Below are 26,171 nucleotides of genomic sequence, written 5' to 3'. Positions count from 1 at the left end.
ATTGCTCTGGGGATCAGAACTGTCAGAATGTAAATAATTAAGCACCATGAATGCTATAACCACAGGACCAATATAATATGCAGAAATAGTAAATAAATACAGCACTAAGGAACAATTCTTAAAATGTAACCCCACAATTGAAAGTAATAAATGTATATATATATATGAATAAAGAACTGTGTCTTACTTGCAATAAATATTTTAATATATTGAAAAAACAATGAATATGTTTGATAATGCCTGGATATATATTGTTTTATATATATATATACATATATATATATTCAATATTATTAAATATTCATTAAATATACATACATAAATATACATATAAATACATATAAAACTATGATGATAATTAATTAAGCACTTATTGATTATACATATTTCAATTAAGCAATGTAATTTTTATAACTATTACATAGGTCCATAGTTGTTCTAGATTAAAGTTTTAGGTGCCCTATGCAGGATTTAAATGGAAAGATGATAGGGAATCTCTAAAAGCTATCACAATAGGAAAGCTAAGGTAAGAAACCATTAGGCTCCTCATAAGTGGATTTCATTCTAAAAAAACTTGTAATTTTAAATCAAGAGAGGGTGAAAATGACGAAGATAACAATATTAGTTGTGTAAATATATTACTTCACTACTGGCTGAGTTCGAAATTAAATTGGTTATGTATTATTGTATTTTATTAAAGTACTTTCAGGCTATTCTACACATCCATTACCAGCATCAGATGGAGTTTCATTTGGCCTGTAATTTAATATAATAAGCCTAAAAAGGGATTTTGTAACTAAATGGTGAAGGAAAAAGGGTACATAAATTAGTTATGGATATTAAATTCTGTTTTGGGATAACATCTCTAATTATTTTAATTTATTTAATTTTTCAAACCATATACTCTTTGTTGTCCATAAATAACCTAGGTCAAGTGTCCTTACGGTCCAAATCCTCCACTGAATATAGGTGGACGGGTCAGCACATTGTGGCACATTCTGTCTAAGGGTCCTACTGTAAAGTCAGCTCTATTCAACGTGCAAAGCTAAGTTCATCCACTTCAAATTCCTTCATTCTAACTTTAGTTGTCTTGGTGTTAAAGGAGATTTATTTCACCTCTCTGCTGTAAAAACTGGTGAAGAGAAATCAAGATTTTTTTACTATCACACAACTGGTTCCTATGATAAAGGAAAATAAGAGACAAATTGCTGGGCCTTGAAGTCTAATAATTCCTGTTTCTATATATATTGAATAGAAAAAAATAAACAAACAGAAAGAAGAAATAGCAAATGGAGAAGACATATTTTCTATCAACTATATATCACTTCATCCCAAATAAATACTAGTCTAATACCATATTATTAAATATATAAAAGTGTTATATTTATAGTGCAACTATCTCACTTTATAAAATGCATTCATTCTTTAATTAGAGGTACACTGGCTTTTCAATTATGACTATATAGATTAGACTGTACTTTTGAACACAGTCTAGATTAAAGGAATATAAAAATAAATTAGGATCACTAATTTGTGCAAAAGTCCTTTGAATTGAATAGTTCTGAGCATAAAGAATACATAAAAGCAAATATTTATTCACTAATTTTAGTAGGAATGATGTTTTAAAGATGGTATTTTCAATAAATACGTTATAAAAAGGATATTACTTCATAGATTCAAATGGTAGCCTTCAAATTATCAACATACATGTTCCTTAAAATATGAAGTATTTAAAATTATACATCTTTACCTTAAATGTACCTAGGAAGATACTTAAGAAGATTTTGTGGTTTTTCAGGACCCTGCACTGATTAACCAGAAAACCTATTTCCACATAGCAAAAATAATTTAAAGATGACTTTTATGTCCTGCTTCTTTCAGTCCCTGTACCAGACACTTGGACCCAACTAAACATCAATTCTTTCCCTTCTTGACCCAGCTTCACTGTCCAAAACCCTTACGTAAAATTTAGATGCATTTACAGTCCTTAGAGAACTCGGAAGCTCATATGTTAAGTGAACACTAAAGAGGTAAAATTAAAAATGAACATCTTAAACTATGTAAAGTGTAAATATGCCTCCTGGGCTGACAAAGGGATCTAAATGCAAAGCACAGGCACAAATCTATATACTTTGGCTCTGTAACAATTTCTGCATTAAAACCAGTCATTGTGGGTGTTTCAATGATAGAGCAACTTTCCTCAAAAGTTGAGAAAATGCCATTTTAAAATTTTATTAAATTTATTGGTTTAATATTGGTTCACAAAACCATATAGATTCCAAGTGTACAACGCAATAAAACATCATCTGCACACTGCATCGTGTGCCCATCGCCCAAAGTCAAGTCGGTTTCTGTGCCCCCTTCCCCCACCTTTGCCCACCTCCACCTACCCTCCACCCCCCTTTCCCTCTGGCTATCACCACACTGGTGTCTGTGTCTGTGTGTTTTATATATATATATACATATGTGTGTGCCTGTGTTTTTGCTTAATCCCTTCACCTTCTTTCATCCTGACCTCCCCTCCTCCCTCCCCTATGACAGCTGTCAGTTTCTTCCATGTATCCATGCCTCTAGCTCTATTTTGTTCATCAGTTTATTTTGTCCATTAGATGCCACATATAAGTAGGATCACATGGTATTTGTCTTTCCCCTACTGGCTTATTTCACTTGGCATAATCATCTCCTGGTCCATCCATGTTGCCATAAAAGGTACAATTTCTTTTTTTAACAGTCGAATAGTACTCCACAGTGTAAATGTCACACAACTTTTTTTATCCACTCATCTACTGATGGCCATTTGGGCCATTTCCAGATCTTAGCTATTGTAAATTGTGCTGTTATGAACATTGGGGTACATATATTCTTTCTAATTAGTGTTTCGGGTTCCTTAAGATATATTCCCAGAAGTGGGATCACTGGGCCAAAAGGCAGCTCCATTTTTAATTTTTTGAGGTAACTCCATACTGTTTTCCATAGTGGCTGCGCCAGTCTGCATTCCCACCAGCAGTGCACTAGGGTCCCCTTTCTCCACACCCTCGACAGCACTTGTTGTTTGCTGATTTATTGACGGAGCCATTCTGACAGGTGTGAGGTGATATCTCATAGTGGTTTTAATTTGCATCTCTCTGATGGTTAGTGAAGTTGAGCAGAGAAAATGCTTTTCTTACAGAAGTTAAAGTACTTAGAAGAAAACTCAAAGGACACAGTGTCCCTGAACAAATAGGAACATCTTTTGAATGCTCCAAGAATTACTCTAAATTCACTGTATTGTGTTTTCATTACAACACTAGATTTGATTTCTTATGCAATAAAAATAGGTGGCTCATCGCTGACAAACTTCAGTGCAAAACCAGCTGCATTTTCATTTTGCAATTTTAATACTTTTGTTTTTAAATTATTTTATTTTCTATTTTTTTAATTTATCTATATTGTTGAAAGTATTACAGATGTCCCCCTTTTCCCCCAATGATCCCCTCCACCCCGCATCCACCCCACCCCCAGGCCTTCCCCAGACCAATATCTGTGTCCAAAGGTTATGCTTATAAGCATATAAGTTGTTTGATTGATCTCTCCCCAGCCACTCCCCCACTCCCTCCTTCCCTCTGAGATCCCTCAGTCTGTTCATGCTTCTATGTCTCTGGATCTATTTTGTCTCTATTTTGAATTGGGTATGCAGCACAGAATTCCTTTGAGAGCATCGTGTCTGTTATGGGCCAAGTTCTTAAAGGATTCACGTTCAGTATAGATTTTTGCTCATCAGAAAGAATAGGGAATATTTACAGATGGATCTAAAAGCACATGAGCCGTTTTTATCATTTTTTGTTTCTTTTTGGCAACCACTGAGCCCTCCTTTGCTTCATCGATGCAGGGTGGCGCTTCTAACCTTGTTCCTGAGGAAAATCATGAGGTTTTACCCCTTTGCTTTTACCGAGATCCTGAAGGATAGGGATTATGTTTTATTCATCCTTATAATGTAAATGATACACAAACAAGTTAGAGTTAATTAATTTGTACACCAGTTGCATCATGGATAAAAATGGAAGGCGTGTGGAAGGAAAACACTGTGGAGCCAAAGTGCATGAATGGATGCTGCAGGAAGATGCAAAATGGGCAAAGGAAGGCCAAGACAGGGAAATGGCAGTTTACCAGAATGGCTTAAGTGTGGGCTCTGGACCTGGGCCCTGGATTCAAATCCCTGGTATTTTAGGGTAACTATAATGTTCTAGTTTTTTTGGGGGGGCAGTCTCAGTTTATCCCTGTTTGTATAATTATGAATAGCATCCCCTATCATTCTCAAATGTCTCATTTTAGAAGATAAATTCCATGTTCATCTTATATGGTGTGTGACACTGGGCAACTAGCCTAACCTCTCTGTGCCTCAATTTCCTCTTTTGTAACATGGCAATAATATTACCTACTGCATGAGGATGTTGATGGATGAAAATAAGATTAAAAAAACTAGTTTTTTTCATGTACACATAACAAGCACATAGGGATTGAGCAGAGTCTACATGTAGTGTAACCCCCTGGCACTTAGCAGCTTAAAAAGCTGTGGTTTTTATATTTATACAACAACGTTGAGTGCCTTGTAAAGTACTGAGGGCATTTGGGAGGGAAGGGAAGAACAGCTGACACTTATTGTGCAATAATTCAATTAATACTTATCAAATACCTCCTCTGTGCTAGGCACTGCTCTCACCACACATTTGGCCAAGCACTTTACACATGGTATTTTAATTACTATTTAAGACAACCCTGGGAGATATTGTTATTATCAGTATCCTCATTGTTACCGCTACCATCACCTTACAAATGAGGAAGCAGACTCTGTAAAATGGTGACATTATATTCAAATCTCATTTGCCTGAATATGATTTTGCACTCTGTGGTGCAGTTTGATTTTACCTAACAAATTAACAGCAAATTTACTTTGCCTCACTGTAATATTTTTGCACTGACTATAAAAGACAGACATAATGATCCAAGTAGAGGAAATAAAGCTATTTTAGTAGTCCAAGAGGAGATCAAAACTAGATACCACTGAACGGTGGTTATCGAAAGAGGATATTGAGATCATATATATATATGTATATATATATATACACACACACACATATATATATACACATATATGTATATAAAAAATATGTTCAGCATAATCTTCATAATCTTTATTTTCTCACATCTCTATGAAAAATCACATTTTAGAATTCTAAAACAGCGGTTTATAGTAAGTATTTCGACATTCACACAGGAAGACTTTTATTTCCTCTCTTCTTCACCCTGGTTGCCCCATTTACTCTGTCTACCTTCCCAAAAGGCTGGAATGAGAAATGTGAAGGCCACAGAGAAAGAGAGCAGCGTGTAGCCATCACTTCCCGGGGAAACAAAGCAACTGTGCAGGGGCATCCGCAAGGACCCGGCGCTCGGACAGCGCGTCCTCAGCTCCATCTCCACGGTCACCATGACACAGCGCAGGAGCCCCACGTCCTGGGTGCGGCACACAGTGACTTAAATGCTCTTACACTTAGAAATGTTCTTCCCATTAGGAGTTTACAGACTTTTTTTTCCAAAGAGGGAAAGTGGGATCATCTTATTTTTAAAAGTAGACAAATTAAATAGGCAGTAATAAAGTAACTGCATGGCATATCAAAGATAGTTTTTTCAACATTTTGGTTTCACTGACATGTTATAAGTATTAAAACTTTAAATTAATTACCATTTTGCATGTTCCTTTCCAGCATCAAAATTTTTAAAAAATACTTGTAAATTGCCTGGCTGGTGTGCCTCAGTGGTTGAGCGTCAACCCATGAACCTGGAGGTCACAGTTCGATTCCTGGTCCGGGCACACTCCTGGATTGCGGGCTCAATCCCCAGTAGGGGGCGTGCAGGAGGCGGCTGATAGATAATTCTCTCCCATCATTGATGTTTCTACCTCTCACTCTCCCTTCCTCTCTCTGAAATCAACAAAAACATTTAAAAAAAAAATTTTTAAAAATCTGTAAAGTGTTTGTGATTCATCAGGTTTACATTCTGTTTAGTCATTTCAAAGCCTGGGAGCCTCTGCACAGCTGATTCTTTTTCCTGCTGATGGTCTTTTTGCCAGACTTTAGTGCTCTCTATGGGGGACATCATCTACTTCTTCTTGGGTCCTCCCACTTCCCGACAAGCAGTTATGCTGACACAGGTGGTACATGTACTCCATACACATGGTTTCGTTCAAGCTGAACTGTCTCGTCTAGGGACTGGCCAACTACAACCCATAGGCCAAATCTCTCCTATCAGCTATTTTGTTTGGTTTGTAGTTAAAAGTGGTTTTCACATTATTAAATGTTGGAAAAATATTTTTTAAGATTATTATGTCTTGGCATGTAAAAATTTAATGAAATCCAACCCCCAGTGTCTACAAATAAAGTTTTATTGGAACACACACACACCCATTCATTTATATGTCCTCTAGGGCTGCTTTCATGTAACAGTGGCCAAGTTGGATAATTACAGCACAGACTGTCTGGCACACAAATCCTAAAGTAGTTACTGACTTGCCCTTTACAGAAAAAGTGGGCCTACCTTTGTTTTAGAAATATGTTAGAGAAGCTATTTTGAAATATTACACTTTCCCTTTAAAGATAATTACATTCAAAAAACATCTTTGTGTACTTTTTCTATTATCTAGTGCATGTTTTTCCTGACTACCTTTCCTTTTCTATGCTATACAGAATATAGTGAGGGAAGTTTAAACTGATTATACCAATTTTCTTTCAGTTTTTAAAGAGTATGTTTAGTGGACTTTTTAAAAAATATATCTTTATTGATTTCAGCAAGAGGAAGGGAGAAGGAGAGAGAGAGAGAAACATCAATGATGAGTCATTGATCATTTGCCTCCTGCACGCCCACTACTGGGGATCGATCCCACAATCCAGGCATGTGCCCTGACTGGGAATTGAACTGTGATCCCCTACATCATGGGTCAATCCTCAACAGGCTGTTTAGTGAACTTTTAAAAGCAGGCACTGATAAACATTCTTCTTTATCCTGATACTTCAAGATTTTACTCCTAGCACAAATATAAAATAAAATGTAAAGTGAGAATCATTTTTGCATGTATACCTGAATAGTAAAAACAAATCAATATAAAAAAATGCTTTAGGAAATAAACTCTTCCTCTTCTCCCAACCAGTGAAATCAAGAACAGAGTTGCTGCAGAGGAAGGAGCACTAGATGATAATTAACCAAGTTATAAACCTGAAACCTATATGATTTCATTAACCAATATCACCTCAATAAACTTAACAAAATAAAAGAATATATATGAGAGTTTTTGTATATGCAGTATGATTGACTCCGTGTGTGTGTGTATGTGTGTGTGTTATTGTCTTGATATTTACGGGCATTTAAACCTTCCTAGAGAAATAATTCTGGAAATTATGAGGCGTTAGACACCAATCAGGCAGGAAACAACTAACGTCAACAATTCAAGGGCTTCCCAAGATAGTGAATCATCCATTTCCAGAGGAGCAATAGCAATGGAAAGTGAAAACAGCAAGGAGAAAATACATCACTGCAGACTGAAGATTCATTCTGGAAATTCATTCATCCTACAAACCTCTATTGAGCCCTAAGAGTGTTCCAAGCACTGTTCTTCACTGAGGGTTTAGCAAGTGAAAAAGAGACACAAATTCTTCACCCTGAAAGAGCTCATACTCCAGGGGGGAACACACACAACTGCTAAGTGAGCACACAATTCAGATGGTTCTAGATTGTGATAGGTGGCATGAAAGAAATAAGTTATGAGAGGGAACATAAGGAAGGCCTTTCTGAAGAGGCACAACTGGGCTGTGGTTGGATGGCTGCCTATGAGCTAAGAGAAGAGGAAACTGCCTTGGTGGCCTTAGGGCCTGGGAAAGGGGAGCGTGGCTCCAGAAGTGTCAGAATAGTAGTCTCCGGGGAGGAGGGATGACATGAGCAAAGCATGAAGGGAGGAAACAACATGTCCCAGAGAAGTGGTAACATTCTTAGCAGGATAAAAGGCTCAGTTAGAGTAGGAGAGGGGACTGAAAACGGTAGTGTAGGCTAAGGGGTCTGGAGAGCTGGAGCATGATCGAATTTAGAACTTGGAGGTGCAAACTGGATGCCTTTTGGCATCAGAAGTAATAGTGGATGTGTAGACATGGATAGTTCTCCTAAAAAGAGAATACAGTGGACAGATTCATTTGTTCAACAAGTATTAAGCACCTATTCCATGCTGGGCACAGTTCCGGGCACTATAGATACACCAGTGCACAAAACAGTGAAAGTGTCTGCCCTCAGGGGCCTGGCATGGACTCTGGGGAGAGGCAGGCAAGGAATAAATAAATGCAACCAGATAGGATGCCAGTAATGATAAATGATATGATAGAGAATGACGATTGGAGTTGGGAAGCTTAGGGAAAGCTTCTTTGGTAAGCTGGCATTTGTGCAGACACCTGAACAAAATGAGATGGTGTGCTCTGCAGATAACAAGGAGATGACAGAAAGAAAGCTGCAAAATGTAGTATAGGAAAGGCTCACTTTTAGAGGGTAAAGAGAAATGAACAGAGAAAGACACCAAAAATAAGTGGAGGATATATATATATACACACACACACATACAGAGAGAGACAACAATAGTAAACTAACTCAGGAACAGAGGGGTATTTTAATAATGGCAGATTGGCTTTATAAGGAACCAAAGGCTTTATAAGTTATGGAGAAGGGCCATTGGTCTAAAAATATGAAAGCCATATTCTAAAATTGTTGGCAAAGTTTTTCTATAAAAGACCAAAAGGTAAATATTTTCATCTTTGTGGGCCCTCAGGCCTGTTGCAACTCTTCGACTCTGCTAGTGGGATGTGAAAGCACTCATAAAGGAATGATCATGCATGAATATACGGTATTTAATCATATAATAAATATTGTCTTATGTAACCAGTATTGTTTCTGCAGTCACATTATACATGACTGTCTTGTTTGCAGACCCTGGTCAAGAGGAGCAAGTTTTTTGTTTTGTTTTGTTTTCCACCACAGAGCTTTTCCTCTCTAACTAGAACATTATTTTTTATTCTTATTCTAGAGTTTCTGCTAAATTATTTTTTCCTGAGCTTAGTCTGTCTCCACTGGCCCATCTAAAGAAATTCAACTCCCACCCATTCCTGTCTATTATATCATACTGTTTATTTTCTTTATGGCCCTATTTATAGTTAAAAATTGTCTAGTTTATGTGGACTGGCTCCCACACTAGACTATAAACGCCAAAAGGAGAGGGATTTTCCCTATTTACTGTTGTATGATAGAATCCTAACATGTAGTAGTGTTGGACAGAACGTCCCATTTTTTTTTAAATGAATGGAGTTTACCAAGAGCTTAGTAGGAGGCACTGGGGTTTAACGTGATATATTTGGGCCCCAGAGACAGAATTAGTTTTCCAACTAGTTTGTGATCTTTGGCAGGTCGTTTAATTGCTCTTCAGTTTGACCATCTGTAAAAATCAATAGCCTTTCAGGATGATTAAGCCAAAGGCAGTTAGTTCATTCCCTATACACAGTAAGACAGACACAATATATGTCTGTTTCCTTTCATTCTTCACCTCGACCGTTCTCTGCCTGGTGTAAAATACTGCGGAAGATTCAAAATTTTAAAAAAGGTCCTTACATAGAAAAAGATTACAACCAGGTGAGATGCCCGTTTCACACAAATCCCTTAAGGATGGGCAGAATGGGTATAAGAGCGTTTCCTCCCAACTCCGAAACTGTCTCCTGGAACCGTTCCATTGGGTGTCCTCGGGCATCTCCAGGGTAGCATGTTCGAAGCCTACTCCTGACTCCACCCAGCCCTCACCAAAATGTCCTTTCCTTAGGCAGCTTCCCCTCTGCAGGCGGCCTCCCCCCATCCTCCCCGGATCCAGCCCCTCACTGCGCTTGCTGCTTCCCTCCCAGAACCAGCTGGAGGGTGTTCCCTCTCTCCACCCTGACTGCCGCGCAATAGCCCATCACTTCTTGCCTACATTAAAACCACTCGCTGTACTGGCTGCTTCCCTCCGCGCCCTTTCCTAGTCACTCGCTCCCGGGCAGCGGGTTCCTGCTCAAGCGGAGTTGAACTGCGCCCCTCCCCGTGATTCAGTTACATTTGTGTAAGATACGAAAGCCTTCCCAGGGTCTCCATGACCTTTCCTTGACTTCTCTTCTTAGATGTGAGCTCAGGACTTTTCCCACTAACAACTGCCCTCGTCACACACTCTCTCTCTCATTGCATACCAACTGCTCCCTCGGCAAATTCTTACTCGACCATCAGACCTCGGCTTAAACGCCGAGGAGAACTTTCCGGCATCGAGCCCACCACTGCGCCCAGGCTAAGTCAGGAATCCTGGTTTCTCTCTTTTTCGTATCATTTACCACAGTTTAAATTATATGTATATATCTATTTATCTATCCATATGTATTTTTGTTTTTAAAGTGCTCTTTTCTTACATTTCATATAATACAAAGTCCACGTTCACTCACTTACTTAGGTTTCATTTTTTAAAACTTAGTATCTTTCCTATACCAGAGTGTAACCTCCATAAGGGCGGAGCCAAGCCAGGCAAGTCTGGCTCATCTCTTTGTGACCAAAGGCTACTTTGGTACCTGGCAAACACTTGATAAATATTGATTTAATATACTTAAGGAAGGAAGAACTGAAGAAGAGACTAATTTTAACTTGACAGGGGGGACTGGGCAAGGTTAAGAACATGATTCTAAGATAATGTCATAAGAAGCAGCAGGTGATTTCAAGTTGTAGAACTTTAGCCACTTAATCTTGTCAAAAAGGAATCAGGGGCCCTGTGCCCTCTTCAAAACAGAATTAAAGTTAGACAGATGTGCCTAACAAATGTCATTTTTTGAGGAAAAAGGAGGAGATAGTAGTAATACGGACACTATTTCCTGAGCACCCGGGTGCCAGCATTGGTGCCTTCCCTCACTTAATTCCACAACACACTCGGAAGCAAGTATAATTAATCCATCACAGACCAGTGTGGGATCACTCTGCTGCAAACGTAATCTTTAGATCCTAATGGCATTATGGTAGAGACTCACGGCTCTATGGCTGGAATATAAACACAGTATATAGAATGAGTGTTGACAACAATTACTAATTGATACAAAGATATTTGTGAATTTCATTTCCTTATCATCAAGTTTAGAAGAGTTTAGTATCTGGATCATCAAACCAAATAAACCAACAAATATCTGCAAACAAACAATATTTTACTCTTCCTCTCCCCACACAGGTACGCACAAACACATAAAAACACTCTGAGCTTAAATTGAGTGTCTTACTTCACTGCAATAATTTATATGGAGTTAAAAAGAGTGTACCAACCATTACAACTTTGTGTCATCTATATAGTCTAAGTTATATTATACTATATTTATTTTTCTGATAAGGAATTGGTATTTAAAAAATAAATATTCCATATTTCCAACACACTATGACATTTTTGAAATAGCATGAATTTTTAGAATAAATTTTAAAGATGATAGAGGTTATCCTCTGTAGTGAGATTATTAATACATTTTAGGGAAAGTAAAGAAAAAAAAATGAAGGAGTTAGAAAAAACTAAAAGAGGGTTAATCAGGCAATGAGTTTAGGGAAAGAAAAAGGAGACTACTTAGGGAAAAAAGGAGAGGGGAATTAATGCTCTCAAATAACATAAATAGATTCTTCAAAAGAAGAAAGGTTTATATTTCAAAAAGTAATAAAGTAGTCCAAATGAACACTGAAGTTGATTATTAAGAAATTTTGCAGTGGTAAAGAAAATGTTTCAGAATCTTAGTCTCAACTACATTTGAACCCTACTAATAATTTCAATGTATCAGGCTTTATTTGATTTCAGAATATGTATATAGAATATATAACCTATTATCCAATATGAATCATTCCCTCATGAACTGTTCAATCCCTATGTCTATAACATTCTATTTTGTAGTTATCAGCTAAACCTTGAATAAAATACTGTTCAGTATATAAGTCATAAGTCCTCTAAATCTTGTTATTATTGGATTTTCAATATAGTTTAACTTTTATTAAAAAGTATCTTTATTCTTTGATGTAACATAAAAGAAACACCCCACTAATTTTCCCCTAAGGCCATAGCATGAATTTTAAAACAACTTCATCCATCTAAAATAACTGCATTTCAGGTTTGAACACTGATAAATATTTAGAACATACACACACAAACACACTCACTCACATCTGCTTCCTCATATTCATATGCCACAGACTGAAACAGATCAAATGAAAGAAAACACATTAAATTAGCCACATAAGTAAGTACTTATATTTCTTAAGTTAAAACTCTTCATACGAAAAATTTTAGTAGGTAATAAAAGCGGAAAAATATTTCTGCCTGCTCAAAAGACATTATTTAAGGACGAAAGAGAAGTAATTCATTTATGAATTCAGGAGATACAGTAATGGTACAGAATTATTTGATGCATCTATAGACATAATTGCTACAATATTGCAGACTACAGCTGATAGATTACATGTTAAGGAGCAGAAGTTATAAAAGTAGAAAAGATTCCCTCGTATGAATTATTCAAGGGATCTAGGGTCTGATTAATGACAAATACATGGAGTAGCTTCTTAAGATAGCAAAATGCAAATAAATTTGAAATGTTTGTAGGATTTTAGTGTCATTGCACTACAGAAGACAACTGTGTAACAAACTCATTTTAAAACATAGGGACACATCGCAAATGTTTTTTTTAGATTTAGTTACACTATCTGTCTGTGGTCTGCTTTGTGACACAAGTATACTATTGAGATTTGAGACAAATAAAAACAACTTAGGATATTAAATTTAGATAGGAACTTTAGAAGTTCCCTAGAGGGGCAGACTGTGGCTGTGGGGCAGTGAGTGACCTGACCAGTGTCACACACCTAACCAGTAGCAGAACCCATATTTGGCCCGACATTTGTCCACTGCCAATTACTGAGGCCCTATTACAAGCCAGGTGCTAAATATATATTATCTTTAATCTCTACAATAACTCCTCAGGGAAGATATTATTATCTCTACTTTTGAAAGGAGCAAACTGGGGGATTTAGAGATGAAATATCTTGCAGTAGGTCAGTTAGTTGCAGTACAGCCAAGGTTTGAGGCTAAATCTAGCTCTAAAGCCAGCATGTTTTCCTAGATACAAAACAGCATCCCTGCTTGCATCAACACAAAGGGCACCAATCTTTAATCTGAGTCATATTTTTCAGTTGTCACATTCTGATGAGAATCTATGTATTTGGAATTCAGTGAAGGAAGCAATGGAGAAGAGGGATAATTTAGCACAGAATTCTTGCTATTACCAAATTTTTAAAAAAAAGGGAAAAATATTGAAAGGGAATCCATACCTTTTTTTCTCTTTGCTGGTTATTGTGACAGAGGCAGGCCACTACTGCCACAGAGATAAGCAAGTATTGCCATAGAGGCAGTTAAAACAAAATTGTTTTTCATATTTATACACGCTCACGGCAATATCCTTCCAATTTAGTTGAACAGCAAAATAGAAAAGAAGGCATGCACTATGCCTGTTTCAGTAATTTCAAACCCTTATTGCATAAACCAATAGAGACCAGCGATATTCCTTGACAACATTCAAATTCCCTTTTTAGTAGGCTTTAGATTTAATATCTCTTTTCTGTTCCACAAGTGTGAGTCTACCAGATTCTGAGGGAATTAATCTCAAACAAAAGAATCGAATCATGCTGGGAAGACCAATCCTTCCCACATCTCTCAGCTGCAGTACCTCCAGGGAACTGGGAGGTCACGTCCATTCCCATTCGGCCCCTGCGCTAATTCCACCTCTGAAAGCCTCTCCCTGGGTGCAGGCCTCTTCCAGATGCCTTGAACTGAGGCAAAGCGCGGGTCCCTTCAGGCAAAGCCCCTCCTCACAGCTCCCCTAGGGCGCAGAAGTCAGGGGCAACTTCTTTGCAGAGGCGCATGGTCCTCATGGAGATTAAAGGAAACTCCAGCCCCAGATGGCGGTGGTTAGGCCTATGTGTCAGCGTGAGAGAGACCCAGGAATTCTTGGTCTGTGTTTTGAAATTATGGTTTTCCTTTCTCCAGACAGCTTCCACAGCCCATGCCCCTTATACCAAGATGTACCACTACCTCTGTTATAAACAGTCCACCCGTTAGCCTTTCAGCTCTTTTCTCAAAGACACGCCTTGTACATAGCGGTGGCAGACGCCACATTTCCGTTCACGTCCCGATGCGGCCGGGCATCAGTGTGCAGTGTAGATGCTGCCCACATCCGAAAGAGTTTTGTGAGACCTCATTTGGTTTCTTTAGACCATGACTATTTTCCCAGTAAATATAAAATCCAAAAGAAATAACACACCTCAGAGTCAAAGATTTGACCTTTAGATATTCACGAGACAGTGAGTGGCTAAAGGGGTGGAGACAAATTGAGTAACATAAGTTCACAGAATTTTCAGTGGCTGGATATGTTATAAAGCTGCGTTAAAGGACTAATCCAAGCACCCTTGAAAAATGTGTAATTATCCAGAAAAACAATTTAAAAATTTGTAATAAAGTAGATATGTATGAAAAATATAAATAAATAAAAATAAAGCTCAGAAGTCACTCTCCCTTGGTGTAAAAATACAAAATATATTAATAAGATTTCTTAGGATCGTATCAAAAATGGCAGTGAGGCGTGTGGTGTGTTTTTTTTAATATAACAGAAGTAGGTTAGAGTGTGGTTGGCTGAGTAAGATAATAGAACACCTTTAATTTTCAATTATTTAGATGAGAAATGGATAAAAATGCATCCACTCTGAATGGGAAGCACTGATGTAGGGCCAATTGTGGGGGTGCCCTTAACACTCCGGCAGCAAGGTGGTTAGGAGTAGACATATCATGACTATTTGTGAAAGCGTTAATTTGGCAAATGCTATATAATATATGGGACTCTTCACCAAACCTTTTCCTGGGAAGCCTAAGGGATGAAAGAACAAAAGACAAGTGAAAACGTGTTCCTACACATTGTACTCACTTCTGAAAAGAGCCCCTTAGAATAATAACCACCCTCTGACACTAGGGCATTTTCATTACAATGTAGACTCAAGTAATGTATACAGAAGGTGCTGCAAGGGAGCAGGCGTTCCAAAGTAGCGACAGGCAGACTCCATTCTTTCTTAATGGTGAATTAAACCAGGATAAAGGAGCAGAAGCTGTTAAGATCTGGGACGTGGGAGCACAGCCGAGCAGTAGTCAGAATTAGAGCTGGCGAACAGCGTAGTACAGGGATACAGAGGGAAAGCTTACGCCCCCCGGGTTACTCAAAACGAGAAAGAACAGCTATTAAGGATGTTTACCAGTGCAAGTTTCTTAGGGACAAGAAGTATTATTTAATAATGACTCCGTGAAACACTGTGTCCTTGAGTATGGCTGTTTAAAAATATTAGATAAACCTGGAAATATTACGTAACTATTTTCACTCCAGTTACTTTCTGAAAGAGCACAGGCCTACTGATAACTTGAAAGCATTGTAACATCATGAGTGCTTCCTACTTGAAGGTCCAGGGTTGTAACTATGCTAGTAGTACTACTACAAACCACATTTTTAAAAAAGGTGCTTTGCAAAGACCTTTCCAACTTGGATAATAAACTTTTATTTATTTTTTAAATTTTTTAAAAAATATATATACATAACAGTTTAAGTAGAATGAAGCTGACCAGTTTATGGCTAACCTTGGTTGACCCCTAAGCATTCTTCCATTCTTTAGGTTCTGTGGCTTTACAGATAGAAGAAGAAATGCAAAAATGGTAGGGAAAGTAGGATTTATTTCACTTGTTAACTGGCAGCTCAATCTTAGTTACAGCTTTAAATAGTCATTTTAATGAACACTTTCATTCTAGCTTTTGTCCGAGGATTCAGATGGTGGAATGATGACAGAATGCTGATGGCTTCAAAAGATAAAACTGCTTAACTGCAAATGCAGGGATTTGTGTTGGACTCAGGAACAGGAATATATAAAAAACAGTGTGATGACTATAGTTAATGATACCGATTGTGGGGAGAGGGACGGGGAAGGGGGATGGGACGGGGTGGAGTGAGTCACTGGGGAGAAAAAGAGACATTTGTAATATTTTAAACAAACAAACAAACAAAAATACTGAATTGTATATTTGAAAGTTGTCAAGAAAGTAGACCTTAAAAGTTTTCAGAAGAAAAACAAATTGTAACTACATTTGGTCACGAATGTTAACTAAACTTATGGTGATGATCATTTAAAAATATACATATCAAGTAATTATGTTGCACACCTAAAACTCATACAATGTTGCATGTCAATTACATAGCAAAATAAAAAATTTTTAAAAAGAAAAAATAAACCAAACAGCTTGCTTTGGATCCTAAACTTTAGAGACATCTAAATGATCACCAAAGTAGGTTTTTGACACTTGTTTATAGTACACAGATTTGGAAAGAAATCTGTCTTATTTTTGTATTTGGGTTCTGGGTGATGTCGTGGAGAAATCCTTGAACTTTCTCTCTTTCACACCCCACTTCTAACCATTAGCAAGCCCTGTCAGGACAACCATTAAAATACCGCCAGCATCTGGCCACTTCTCACTGATTCCGCGGGCATCTGGTCCAAACCACCGAGCTCCCTCACCTGGTGTGTGGCAACTAATGCCCTACCCGTGTCCCTATACCCAGCCATACCCCTGAGAGCTTCTCAGTTTCCGCTTCACGGTCATAATGGTCACTGTAGGATATAAATCAGGTCAGGTCATTTTTCTGCTCAAACCCTTCAGTAGTTTCTCATCTCACTCAGACCTAGTCGGATGCCTTCCACAGTCTGGCACCCGCCCCCTTTCCGACCTCACCCCCTCCACAGCCCCTCCCTCAGCCACCCTAACACCACGGCCTTCTTTAGGGCCTCCAATATATCAAGTACATGGGTGCATCACGACTCTTATTTTTTGTGTGTGTTTTTTTAATCCTTACCAGAGGATCTTTTTTTCCATTGCTTCTCAGAGAAAGTGGAAGGGAGGGAGGAGAGAGAGAGAGAGAGAGAGAGGAGAGAGAGAGAGAAACATCGATGTGAGAGAGACACATGGATTGGGGGCCTCCTGCTCGAGTGCCGAGGATTGAGCCTGCCACTGAGGTACGTGCCCATGGCTGGAATCGAACCAGGGACCCTTCAGTTATAGCGTTAGGGCCAACGCTCTAACCACCGAGCCAAACCAGCTAGGGCATGGCCCTTGTATTTACCGTTCCTTCCGCTTCAAACGCTCTGTCCCCACACATCACCACGTCTCACGCTCTCCAGGCATTCAGTATGTACTCAAATATCACTTCTCTGACGACGGCCTTCCCTGACATGAACCTAAAAAGACTCTCCTCTCTTCACTCTGTTCCCTCATGCTGGGGGTTTGCTTCACAAGGTATTTCTCTTCATGTCGCTTACAACCACTGGGTACGATATACAGCAATTGTTTGACATCTGTCTCTGCTATAGAACAAGTTTCGTAAGAGCAAGAGTGTCATCTAGTTTGTCCACTGAAAATTCTCAGAACCTAGAACAAAACCTGACATAGTTATTGAGTGAATGTGTAATACCTCCTAAAGCCAATTAGATCCATAAATCATTACAGATCTATTAAACAGATGCTAGGGAGCAATGAAAACGGGGGTCCTCAGTTGGGGGGAAGAGAGCCCGTCCACACCCCCTGAGTGGCATGTCTTGTTTGCCATTAGAAGGGCCTGAGATGGCCTTTCACAGCAACCTCTCCAGTGCTGCCACCCCCAGCCATTTGGAAAAAATGGGTCACAGAAAATACAGTGAGCTAATTCCTATTAAATGAGCAATAAAGAACTCATAGTGTGGCATATCGTTCCAACTCATAGTTTAAAACTATGTTTGAGCTATTTATTTTCTCAAGGGAGCCAGTATGTTAGTACGATTAAAAAACAAACAAAACCACAACCAACCAAACAAACAGAAAACCCAGGTAGTTTTAGTTTTTTTTTTCTTTCTTTCTGATCCACAGTAAAACACACCACTTGCTTCAGGTGTCTAGCAAGAAAGAGTGGTAGAAAGCCAGAGGGTGAGGGTAGAATCAGACACTTCCAGACTCAAGTCTAGCTGACTGAGCCAAAGTCAAGTGCTACAGATGAAAAAAACAAACAAAAATAGATATTGAATTGCGTATTTCTCAGGCTCAGTGTGAACTGACTGTAAGTGTTTTATCGTTAAAGAAAGGAAGTTAAGGAAGTGAAGATGTACGAGCGATAAAACTCAGCAGTGACAGAAAGTTAAATAAGCCAAGAAAGAGAAGCCACTTTATTTTTATAATTACATCATCAGATTGAAGTTTTGTTTCTCAATTGAAGAACAAGAGATTCTACCAAAGAAATTATTCAATTTACCAGTGAGTATAAGAAATAACAAAGATTTGATATTTATGAGACAGTGTTGCAGAGAGAAAGGAGATGCTAAATTGTATTATGCCATTCTTCAGATTAAATTTTGATTCAGTTTCAGAAAAGAAAATCAAGTATGAATGTTCATTCTGAAAAGCCCAGTATTTCCTATTTATAAACCAAGAATAGGCAATGATATTTAGCTTGGCAAAGAAAAATGTCTTAACTTTAATGCTTTTAGGGCACTGCCTTATTGGGTTACTGGGGAATAACTGGAGCTCTGCTTTGCAGAATCTTTTCTCTTGTAGGGTTTACATATAGGCACCGCTTTTGAAATTCTCTACAGCTAACAATTATAACATTCCGTACTTGAGATATTATTAGCCTAAAAGCGTTCCCTTTTAATCTGATATTGTTAGCTTAATAGTTCCTAAGGAACAGTTAGTTGTAAGATAGCAGTAAGTGGATCTGCAGCATTCGTCTGCACAAAGTAAATGCTTGGAGACAATTGTATCAAAATGTTACCGATGTGATCCATTGAAACCACCTAAAGAGCTGTGTCTGCACTTTTCCTGGAGTTTTGTTCTATAACCAGCAATCACATAAGATTTTTCTTAATTCTAATACTCTGAACTTTATTAGCAATTAATGTTAAGTAGCATAATCATTCTGAAATGTTCTCTCCCTCCTATTAATTACACGACAATGGTTTTAAGCTGTCTTGTTCTGAAACTCTTTATACATACTCTCTAATTAGTCTTACTCTGACACCTGCTATGACTTCGTTTTTAATATAGACAACACCTTACAGCTTTTCTCACTTGTTATTGTTCTAATAGTAAGAAAAAAAACAAAACAAAACACATTTGTGGCTTCAACTATCAATTTATGCAGTTAATTACCAAGTCTATATCATAAATTTCACTTTTCCACTAAAGCTCAAGACCTCATTTTATTTTTTCACTCGAGAGTTACACTTGTACCTAAATATTAATATGTAAAAGACATGCTCAAGTGTTTGTCAAATAAATATAATCTCGATTCCTCACTTCTGTCTTATACCTCCGCCAGTCATGGACTCCTGCCATCTCTACCTCAGACAATCTCGAATTCATAACCACATTTTGGTTACTATTTTTACTACCTACCATTCAGGTCTTCATTTTCTCCTGCACAGATTATTGTAAAAAGCCTTCCAGTATTCATGTTTATAGTCTGTCTCAATTTCAATAAATTCTCTTTCTGCTATAACAAATTTCTCACCACAGCACAACCCTTGTCAAGCTGAGCTTCAGTAGCTCCCTGCTGTCTCCAGAGCCGTCTTATACCATGTCTCAGTGCGCCTCTTCAATTTCATCTCGCCTCCCTGACTTCCTTTCGTAGATGCCTCCTCAAGTTTATTTGACTTCCTTTACTTCCATACATATATGCTTTTATCAAAATAGCCCACTTATCCCCTACATGCAACCTCAACTTTCACATCTCTATGCTGTTGTTACTTTTTGCTAAAAGAGTGTTCTAGGGTATAACCATCTCTTTGCTACTCCTACATGTGGAATTCATAATACATTTTAAAAAATACATTGAAACATTCACATTATTTTACTGAAATAAAAAACACTTACCTATACAGAATATTTAGAACATTTAGAATACAATTTTATAATAAACTGAGGCACATTTAAAATTGAAATCTCTCTGTAGCATATCAGTTTTTCATACTCATTCATTAATTCACTTAATTGGTAATTATATTAGCTATTAGTAGAGTGATTAGTCTTTAATAAGTGCTCATTAACTTTCATTTATTATAATCATTACATCTATTTCGAATGTCATATTCATATGTGAATATGAAAAATAAGTATTCTATTTAAAATAAATTATCTTAAATATATTAGCTTGTTTAACCTCTTTGTTCATAAAAGTATTTCTTGCAAACCTTATATTAAACATTTTGAGATCATAAGTCTTCTGAAAAACTGATCAAAGCTATGGGCCTTCTCCCTCCAAAAATGAACAGGTATGCACATATACCAAAATGTTCAAAGACTGTTAGCATATAAGAGTATTTCATTTATGAAAAGCTGATACACGTAGGGACATTTAAATATATATATGTGTGTGTGTGTATATATATATATATATATATATATATATATGTTTTTATTGATTTTTAGAGAGAGAGGAAGGGAGAGGAGAGAGAGAGAGAGAAACATTGATGTGAGAGAAACATTGATTAGTTACCTCCTGTACCTACTCCGACCAGGGATGAACCCAAAACCTGGGTATGTGCCCTGACTGGGAACCAAACTGATGACCTTTTGGTGCATGAGACAATGCTCAACTAATTGAGCCACACCAGCCAGGGTGAGACATTTTTTAAGATTAAAAAACTTCGAAACTTTTCATTTGAACCATTTAGAAGAAAATCTTTCCAAAATACGTCACTCATTTTCCTGCCATCTTAATTAGATTTTAGAACTTTTACCTTGATGAATAAAGGCCATGATTTAAGGAAATTATTATCCTTTGGCCCTGGTTGGGTGGCTCTGTTGGTTGGAGTGTAGTCCCATACACCAAGATTGCAGGTTTGATCCCCAGTTGGTGTGCATATGGGAGGCAACCAATTGATGTTTCTCTCTCACACTGATATCCAACAGCCCCTGCCCCCCCGCCTTCCTCTCTCTCTCAAATCAATAAAAACATATCCTCAGGTGCGGATTTAAAAGAGTAAATAAAATAAATACATAATTGTCCTTTGTCTTAGAACTACTACCCTCAAGTCTGAGGCATGAGGAGCTGTTTGCTCCCAGTGTGGACTCGACTCTGCTGCCTTCCTTTAGTGTTTCATTGTCCTTCCCCTTTCAGCATTTCATCTATTTCATTTGCTATGTATATGCTTCTAACAGCACTGTCTCTGCTTCCAGCTCATGTTTTCTAAACCAGAAACCAGAAATGCCGAATCTATATTTAAAGTTGGGGTATCAGTGTGGCTCTGAGACTCTCTTATTGAATTGTATGGTCTTTATGACATCTATTTTTGGCTGCTCAACTCTGTCTTTTTCGTCAGGAACATATTGTCTATATTCCAGAAAAGTGAGGTGGCTTTATGCTTACAGACTTTGTGAAAAAAAGAAAAAATATTGTAATCTCTTGAAAAGACATGATGGTCATTTGAAGTTCTTTAGTCTTAATCCAACACACTGTGAAGAAATGGGCCATCAGGAATTACTAACCATTCTCAGTTACCTGGTCTCTGTTTATCACGCATACAGTGTGTATGTGTGCATGTAATCATGTGTGTTGTGTGTGTGTGCTCTATATAATGAACTTGATGCCAGATAATTAATATTTGGACTTGGAATGTAAGACAAATGAGGGCCAACTCACATTTCAAAATTTCTACTATAAAATATTTTCTAAGTGTGTCCTGATCCAAACATATAGGAAATATCAAATTGTATAATCATATATTAGTATCAAATGGATAACATAAAGAATATTAATAGTAATTATTATTCACATTAGCCAATTTGATACAAGTGGATTTTGATGATTAATTTTGTGTGCAATTTGACTGAGCTAAGGGGGGTCCCAGAGAGCTGGTAAACATTATTTCTAGTTGTGTCTGTAACATTTTTTTTTTTTTTTGGAGAGATTAGCACATGAGTCAGTAGGCTGAGTAAAGAAGATCTCCCTCACCAATGTGAGTGGGCATCACCCAGTCTACTGAGGGCCTGGAGAGAACAAACGGGCAGAGGATGCCTGAATTTGCTCTTTCCGTTCGGTATATTTCTTAAAGTTTAGTGATGATAAAGAAAGTAGGCAAACCTAGAGAACCTAATCAAAATGCAAAAAATAATACACACATTTTTCAAATATACAATTCTGGGAAGTCCAAAGAAAGGTAAAGAGAAAGAAGTGTTTGTAATTTACGGATATTTATGGAATTTTCCCAGCAAATAACACCAGTACTAAAAAGCATTTGATATGATTTATTCAAATCACCTGCTTCAAGTTCCAATTTAAGTTTACTCTGAGGTTAAGTTAGACTCTGAGATTGGCTTTGTTTTTTAGAATTTTTTCCAAATGCATTCTGAACAAACGCCATGCATTGATCTGATAATACTTTTAATGAGCAATGCCTTTTAGAATTAGATGTTAATATTTACAAAAAGAAAGAAAAAATAACTATAGCTTTTTGTTTTTTCTCCTCAGTTTTTCTTGTAAATTACTTAGGGAATTGTCTAACGTGGCAGAGCAGCCTTCATAGTCTTTCCCCACCAAAGAAATCATAACTAAGGCCCTAGGAGAGTCTCAGCGTGAATGACCAGCATCCCTAGAATCTTCTAGGTTCCTTCCATGTGCCCCCCAAGTCATAGCTGAACCTGCTATCCCTTATCCTATAGACTACCTTTCTTCTCTTTGCCCAGTCACTTAGGGAATGGACATATAATTAGGATATTCTTGGATTTATGGACTCATCCACAAAGATTCTATTCTTTGTTCCCTTTTTCTCCTCATTGCCCCTAGTAACAGACAGCTTGAACCAGCATAAGCTGCTGAACACCCTCTCAAGGGAAAAATCTGGGCCTTCAAACTGATTCAGAAGGTGGAGTAAGATATAAATTTATCTGGTAAAACTTTATGCTGCATGAAGATGGTATATGGGCAAGGAAATGTCTCTAGACCCTTGAAAACTCCATTACATAGGCTTTCCTCAACTGAATAATATTGCCAGCAGTTAGCTATTACCCATTACAATTTGAGGTCACCATTGTGAAAGATATCTCAGGACCAAATGAGTCTCTGCAGGACTAAAGGACCTTCAGAAGAAATCAAATGTAAAATGAACCACCGAAAGCCTTAATTATAAAAAGAAGTATGTTCTGTACCGGCTAAACTCCCCTAGTCAATTCCCCCACTAAGGTAGGTCTCTTCCTGACCCAGAAATTAAACCTTACACATCCAGTGAATAAGAATGAATGTGAGGTAAGACATTTATTTAAACACACCACTCTCTGTGGTTCAGGGGTCTTTATGTGAAGACTACAATAGCATGCAGATGAAAGAAAATCTTACTGAATTCCAGTAACATCATGACAGTAAGCTTTAAGAAATGAGAAAACTATAAACTATATAAACTCAATGCATTCAATATATAAGACTATTGTTTTTTTGCTCCTGTCATTTTTTTTAACCACAAAGAGAAATGTGCCATTTGGTTAACATAATTATTGTTGGCTCAATATAACTGTGGCAGCCTCAAAGTGTGTGTAGGTTTTGCTGTGTAACTTCTCTCTATAAGAGGCAATGTTAAAGGCAATTAAAGGAAGAAATATGTCTCCAATGTATGTACATTACAGAGTCCACTACAGAGGAATCTGAGAGATCCACTGTGTCTTGGGAACCACTCAGGAAAAAACAGCACCAAGATCATGACCCTTAAAGGTATTCTGGAGTGTTCTACAACCCATGAAGATCCAGCACTTCCTTGGGACAACTAGCAAGAAAGGAACTCAGCACCCTCATGAACAATGCATCGAGGATTATAAAGACATCTAAAAAAAACAAAATCACACTCAAGTATACATTATATATTTTCAACATTAGATTGGATAGCAACATGAACATTTGGCAAATGGAAAAAGAAGCACATATTCTTCTTTAAATATACATGTGCAGATAATCACAAGTGGGTCTATATGCATTCATACAAATGAATGCAGATGCATGCGCGTGTGTACATGTATGTGTGTGTGTGTGTGTGTGTGTGTGTGTGTGTGTGTGTGTGTGTGTGTGTGTGTGTGAGAGAGATGTATATGTGGTTGGGCTGATTTAAAAACCAGACACCAAGTATCCAAAATACATTACTCTCAGATACGTAAAGATAGGAACAGTGGATATTACACTTAGAAATGGATGGCGCAGATACTTGCAATTTTTTTTTTAATTTCAGTAAGATTTTGGAAAAAATCCTATTTCTTACCTACATTTCCAGTCATTAAGTATGAATTCTGAAAGTCCATCATGCCCATTCCAACAATGTGTATAAAGTCTTCAATCACCTGCATTAACTCTATTGAGCCCGGATAAATCTACAAAAATAAAAGATTAGAATGAAATAAAAAGTCTGTGTAATGGAATATATAACTGGATTTAAAAAACACACACAAAATACAACCTAATAAAGTCACAAACAAATTCTAACTTATTTAAAGACATTTCTGCAACTGGCAACAACATATTTTTTAACTGATAGTTGAGAACAACAGCAGGTGCCACACAGCAAGAACTTTGGAAGTGATATGATGCAGTGATTAATCCTTTATAAATGTATGGAAACTCAAAATGTCTAACAGATGGTCTACTTAGAATGAGAGTGTCTTTATTTTTGATGGGCTCCTTCCCTCACTTAAATACAACATAGAACAAACACTGAAATTTGGGGGCTTTTTACATTTTTCAATTAGTATCTATATGATGGACACTGGAAGATAATTATTATTGCCATCATGAAGATATTTACAAACTATTAAGTCTACCGCATAATAACTAAATATCTTGGAAGAGATACTTATTTCTAATAACTATAATAGCCACTGTATGAAAAACTTTAGGAATAATTTTAGAGTCACAATAATAGCTCTGGAGTAGGTGCTTCACATATCCATATACAGAACAAACCTCAAACAAGGCCACCTCACACACTACAAACGGATGAGTGTTTTCTTAAAGGCGACCTGATTCTGCCAAGAGCTCACAGTGTGTGGAACGTGAAAGCCATTTAAAAGGCAACACAAATTTTAGCATGTATAACCCATAACCCTTCTAATGTCAGCCTGCATTATATAACATATAAGAACAAAAACGTCTTTGGAAGTTAATTCATTTCTTTTATCCATTTAGCACCACGGCAGCTTCTAGGCATGATAAAATGAAGTGGATTAAAGAGTTTCAGTGGCTTTGTATTTGCGAAGGCTAGTGCAGAGGGGGAGGGACGCTGATCGGCAGGAAAGGGTACAGGAAGAGCCCAAGGAGGGGGGGAGCCTTGCGGGGCAGTGAGAGTAGCAGGCCCGGCGAGCGTACTTTACAGGGCCTGTGGCTGCACTGATCTAACACTCAGACACTGAGGATATATATTTACTCACACAGGCTTGAAGATGTCAGCAATAAATACTCCACTTACAAATCTCTGGCATACACTGTTGTTTTTTAAAATAATTTCAGAAAGATTTAGGGAGAAATTCTGTTTCTTACCTACATTTCCAATCATGAAATATGAGTTCTGAAATCTCATCATTCTCATTCCAAACATGTGCATAAAGTTTCCATCCACTCCAAGCCTCCTGCTACTACGGCATTTTTCCTTCCGTGTTTGTGTAGGTGTATGTGTATACGAGTATGTGTAGTGTAAGGGCAAATACAAATTAAAAATAAGAGGCTTAATTTTCCTTGCTGAAAATAAGAGACACCCTTCCCCAAGCCTGCTCCCCCTTCCCTTTTCTTAGAGCGCTTCCTTTAGAAAACTAGTAATTGTTAAGTTCTTTCTCTCTTTGAAATATAGGTCAATCTTTTAAGAAGTGAAATAGCCTCTTACCAGCTTCAAGGCCCAGGCATGTCTCTCTTTGAAAAGTAATTATAAAGGAAGACAGAGCCTCCACCTCTCAGTTTCTGTGGGAGGGTAGGAGCCAAACTGCAGCAGGCGCCTTGCTCTAAGTTGCAAAACTACCT

General features: G+C 37.6%; 1 protein-coding gene across 3 annotated transcripts in view; it reads right to left on the bottom strand.

The window, feature by feature from the left end:
* ADGRB3 (adhesion G protein-coupled receptor B3) overlaps window positions 1-26,171 on the bottom strand; it is a 629,874-nt gene that overhangs the window by 292,704 nt on the left and 310,999 nt on the right. For all 3 annotated transcript variants that reach the window (XM_081140889.1, XM_081140888.1, XM_081140890.1), the window contains one exon: window positions 24,427-24,535. In XM_081140889.1, the coding sequence (XP_080997015.1) occupies window positions 24,427-24,535 (109 nt within the window). The remainder of the gene's footprint in view (window positions 1-24,426; window positions 24,536-26,171) is intronic.

Source organism: Miniopterus schreibersii, assembly GCF_964146895.1.
Source record: "Miniopterus schreibersii genome assembly, chromosome: 6".
Taxonomy (NCBI): domain Eukaryota; kingdom Metazoa; phylum Chordata; class Mammalia; order Chiroptera; family Miniopteridae; genus Miniopterus; species Miniopterus schreibersii.
Note: the sequence above shows the minus strand (reverse complement) of the source record. Positions and strands in the feature narration are given on the sequence as shown.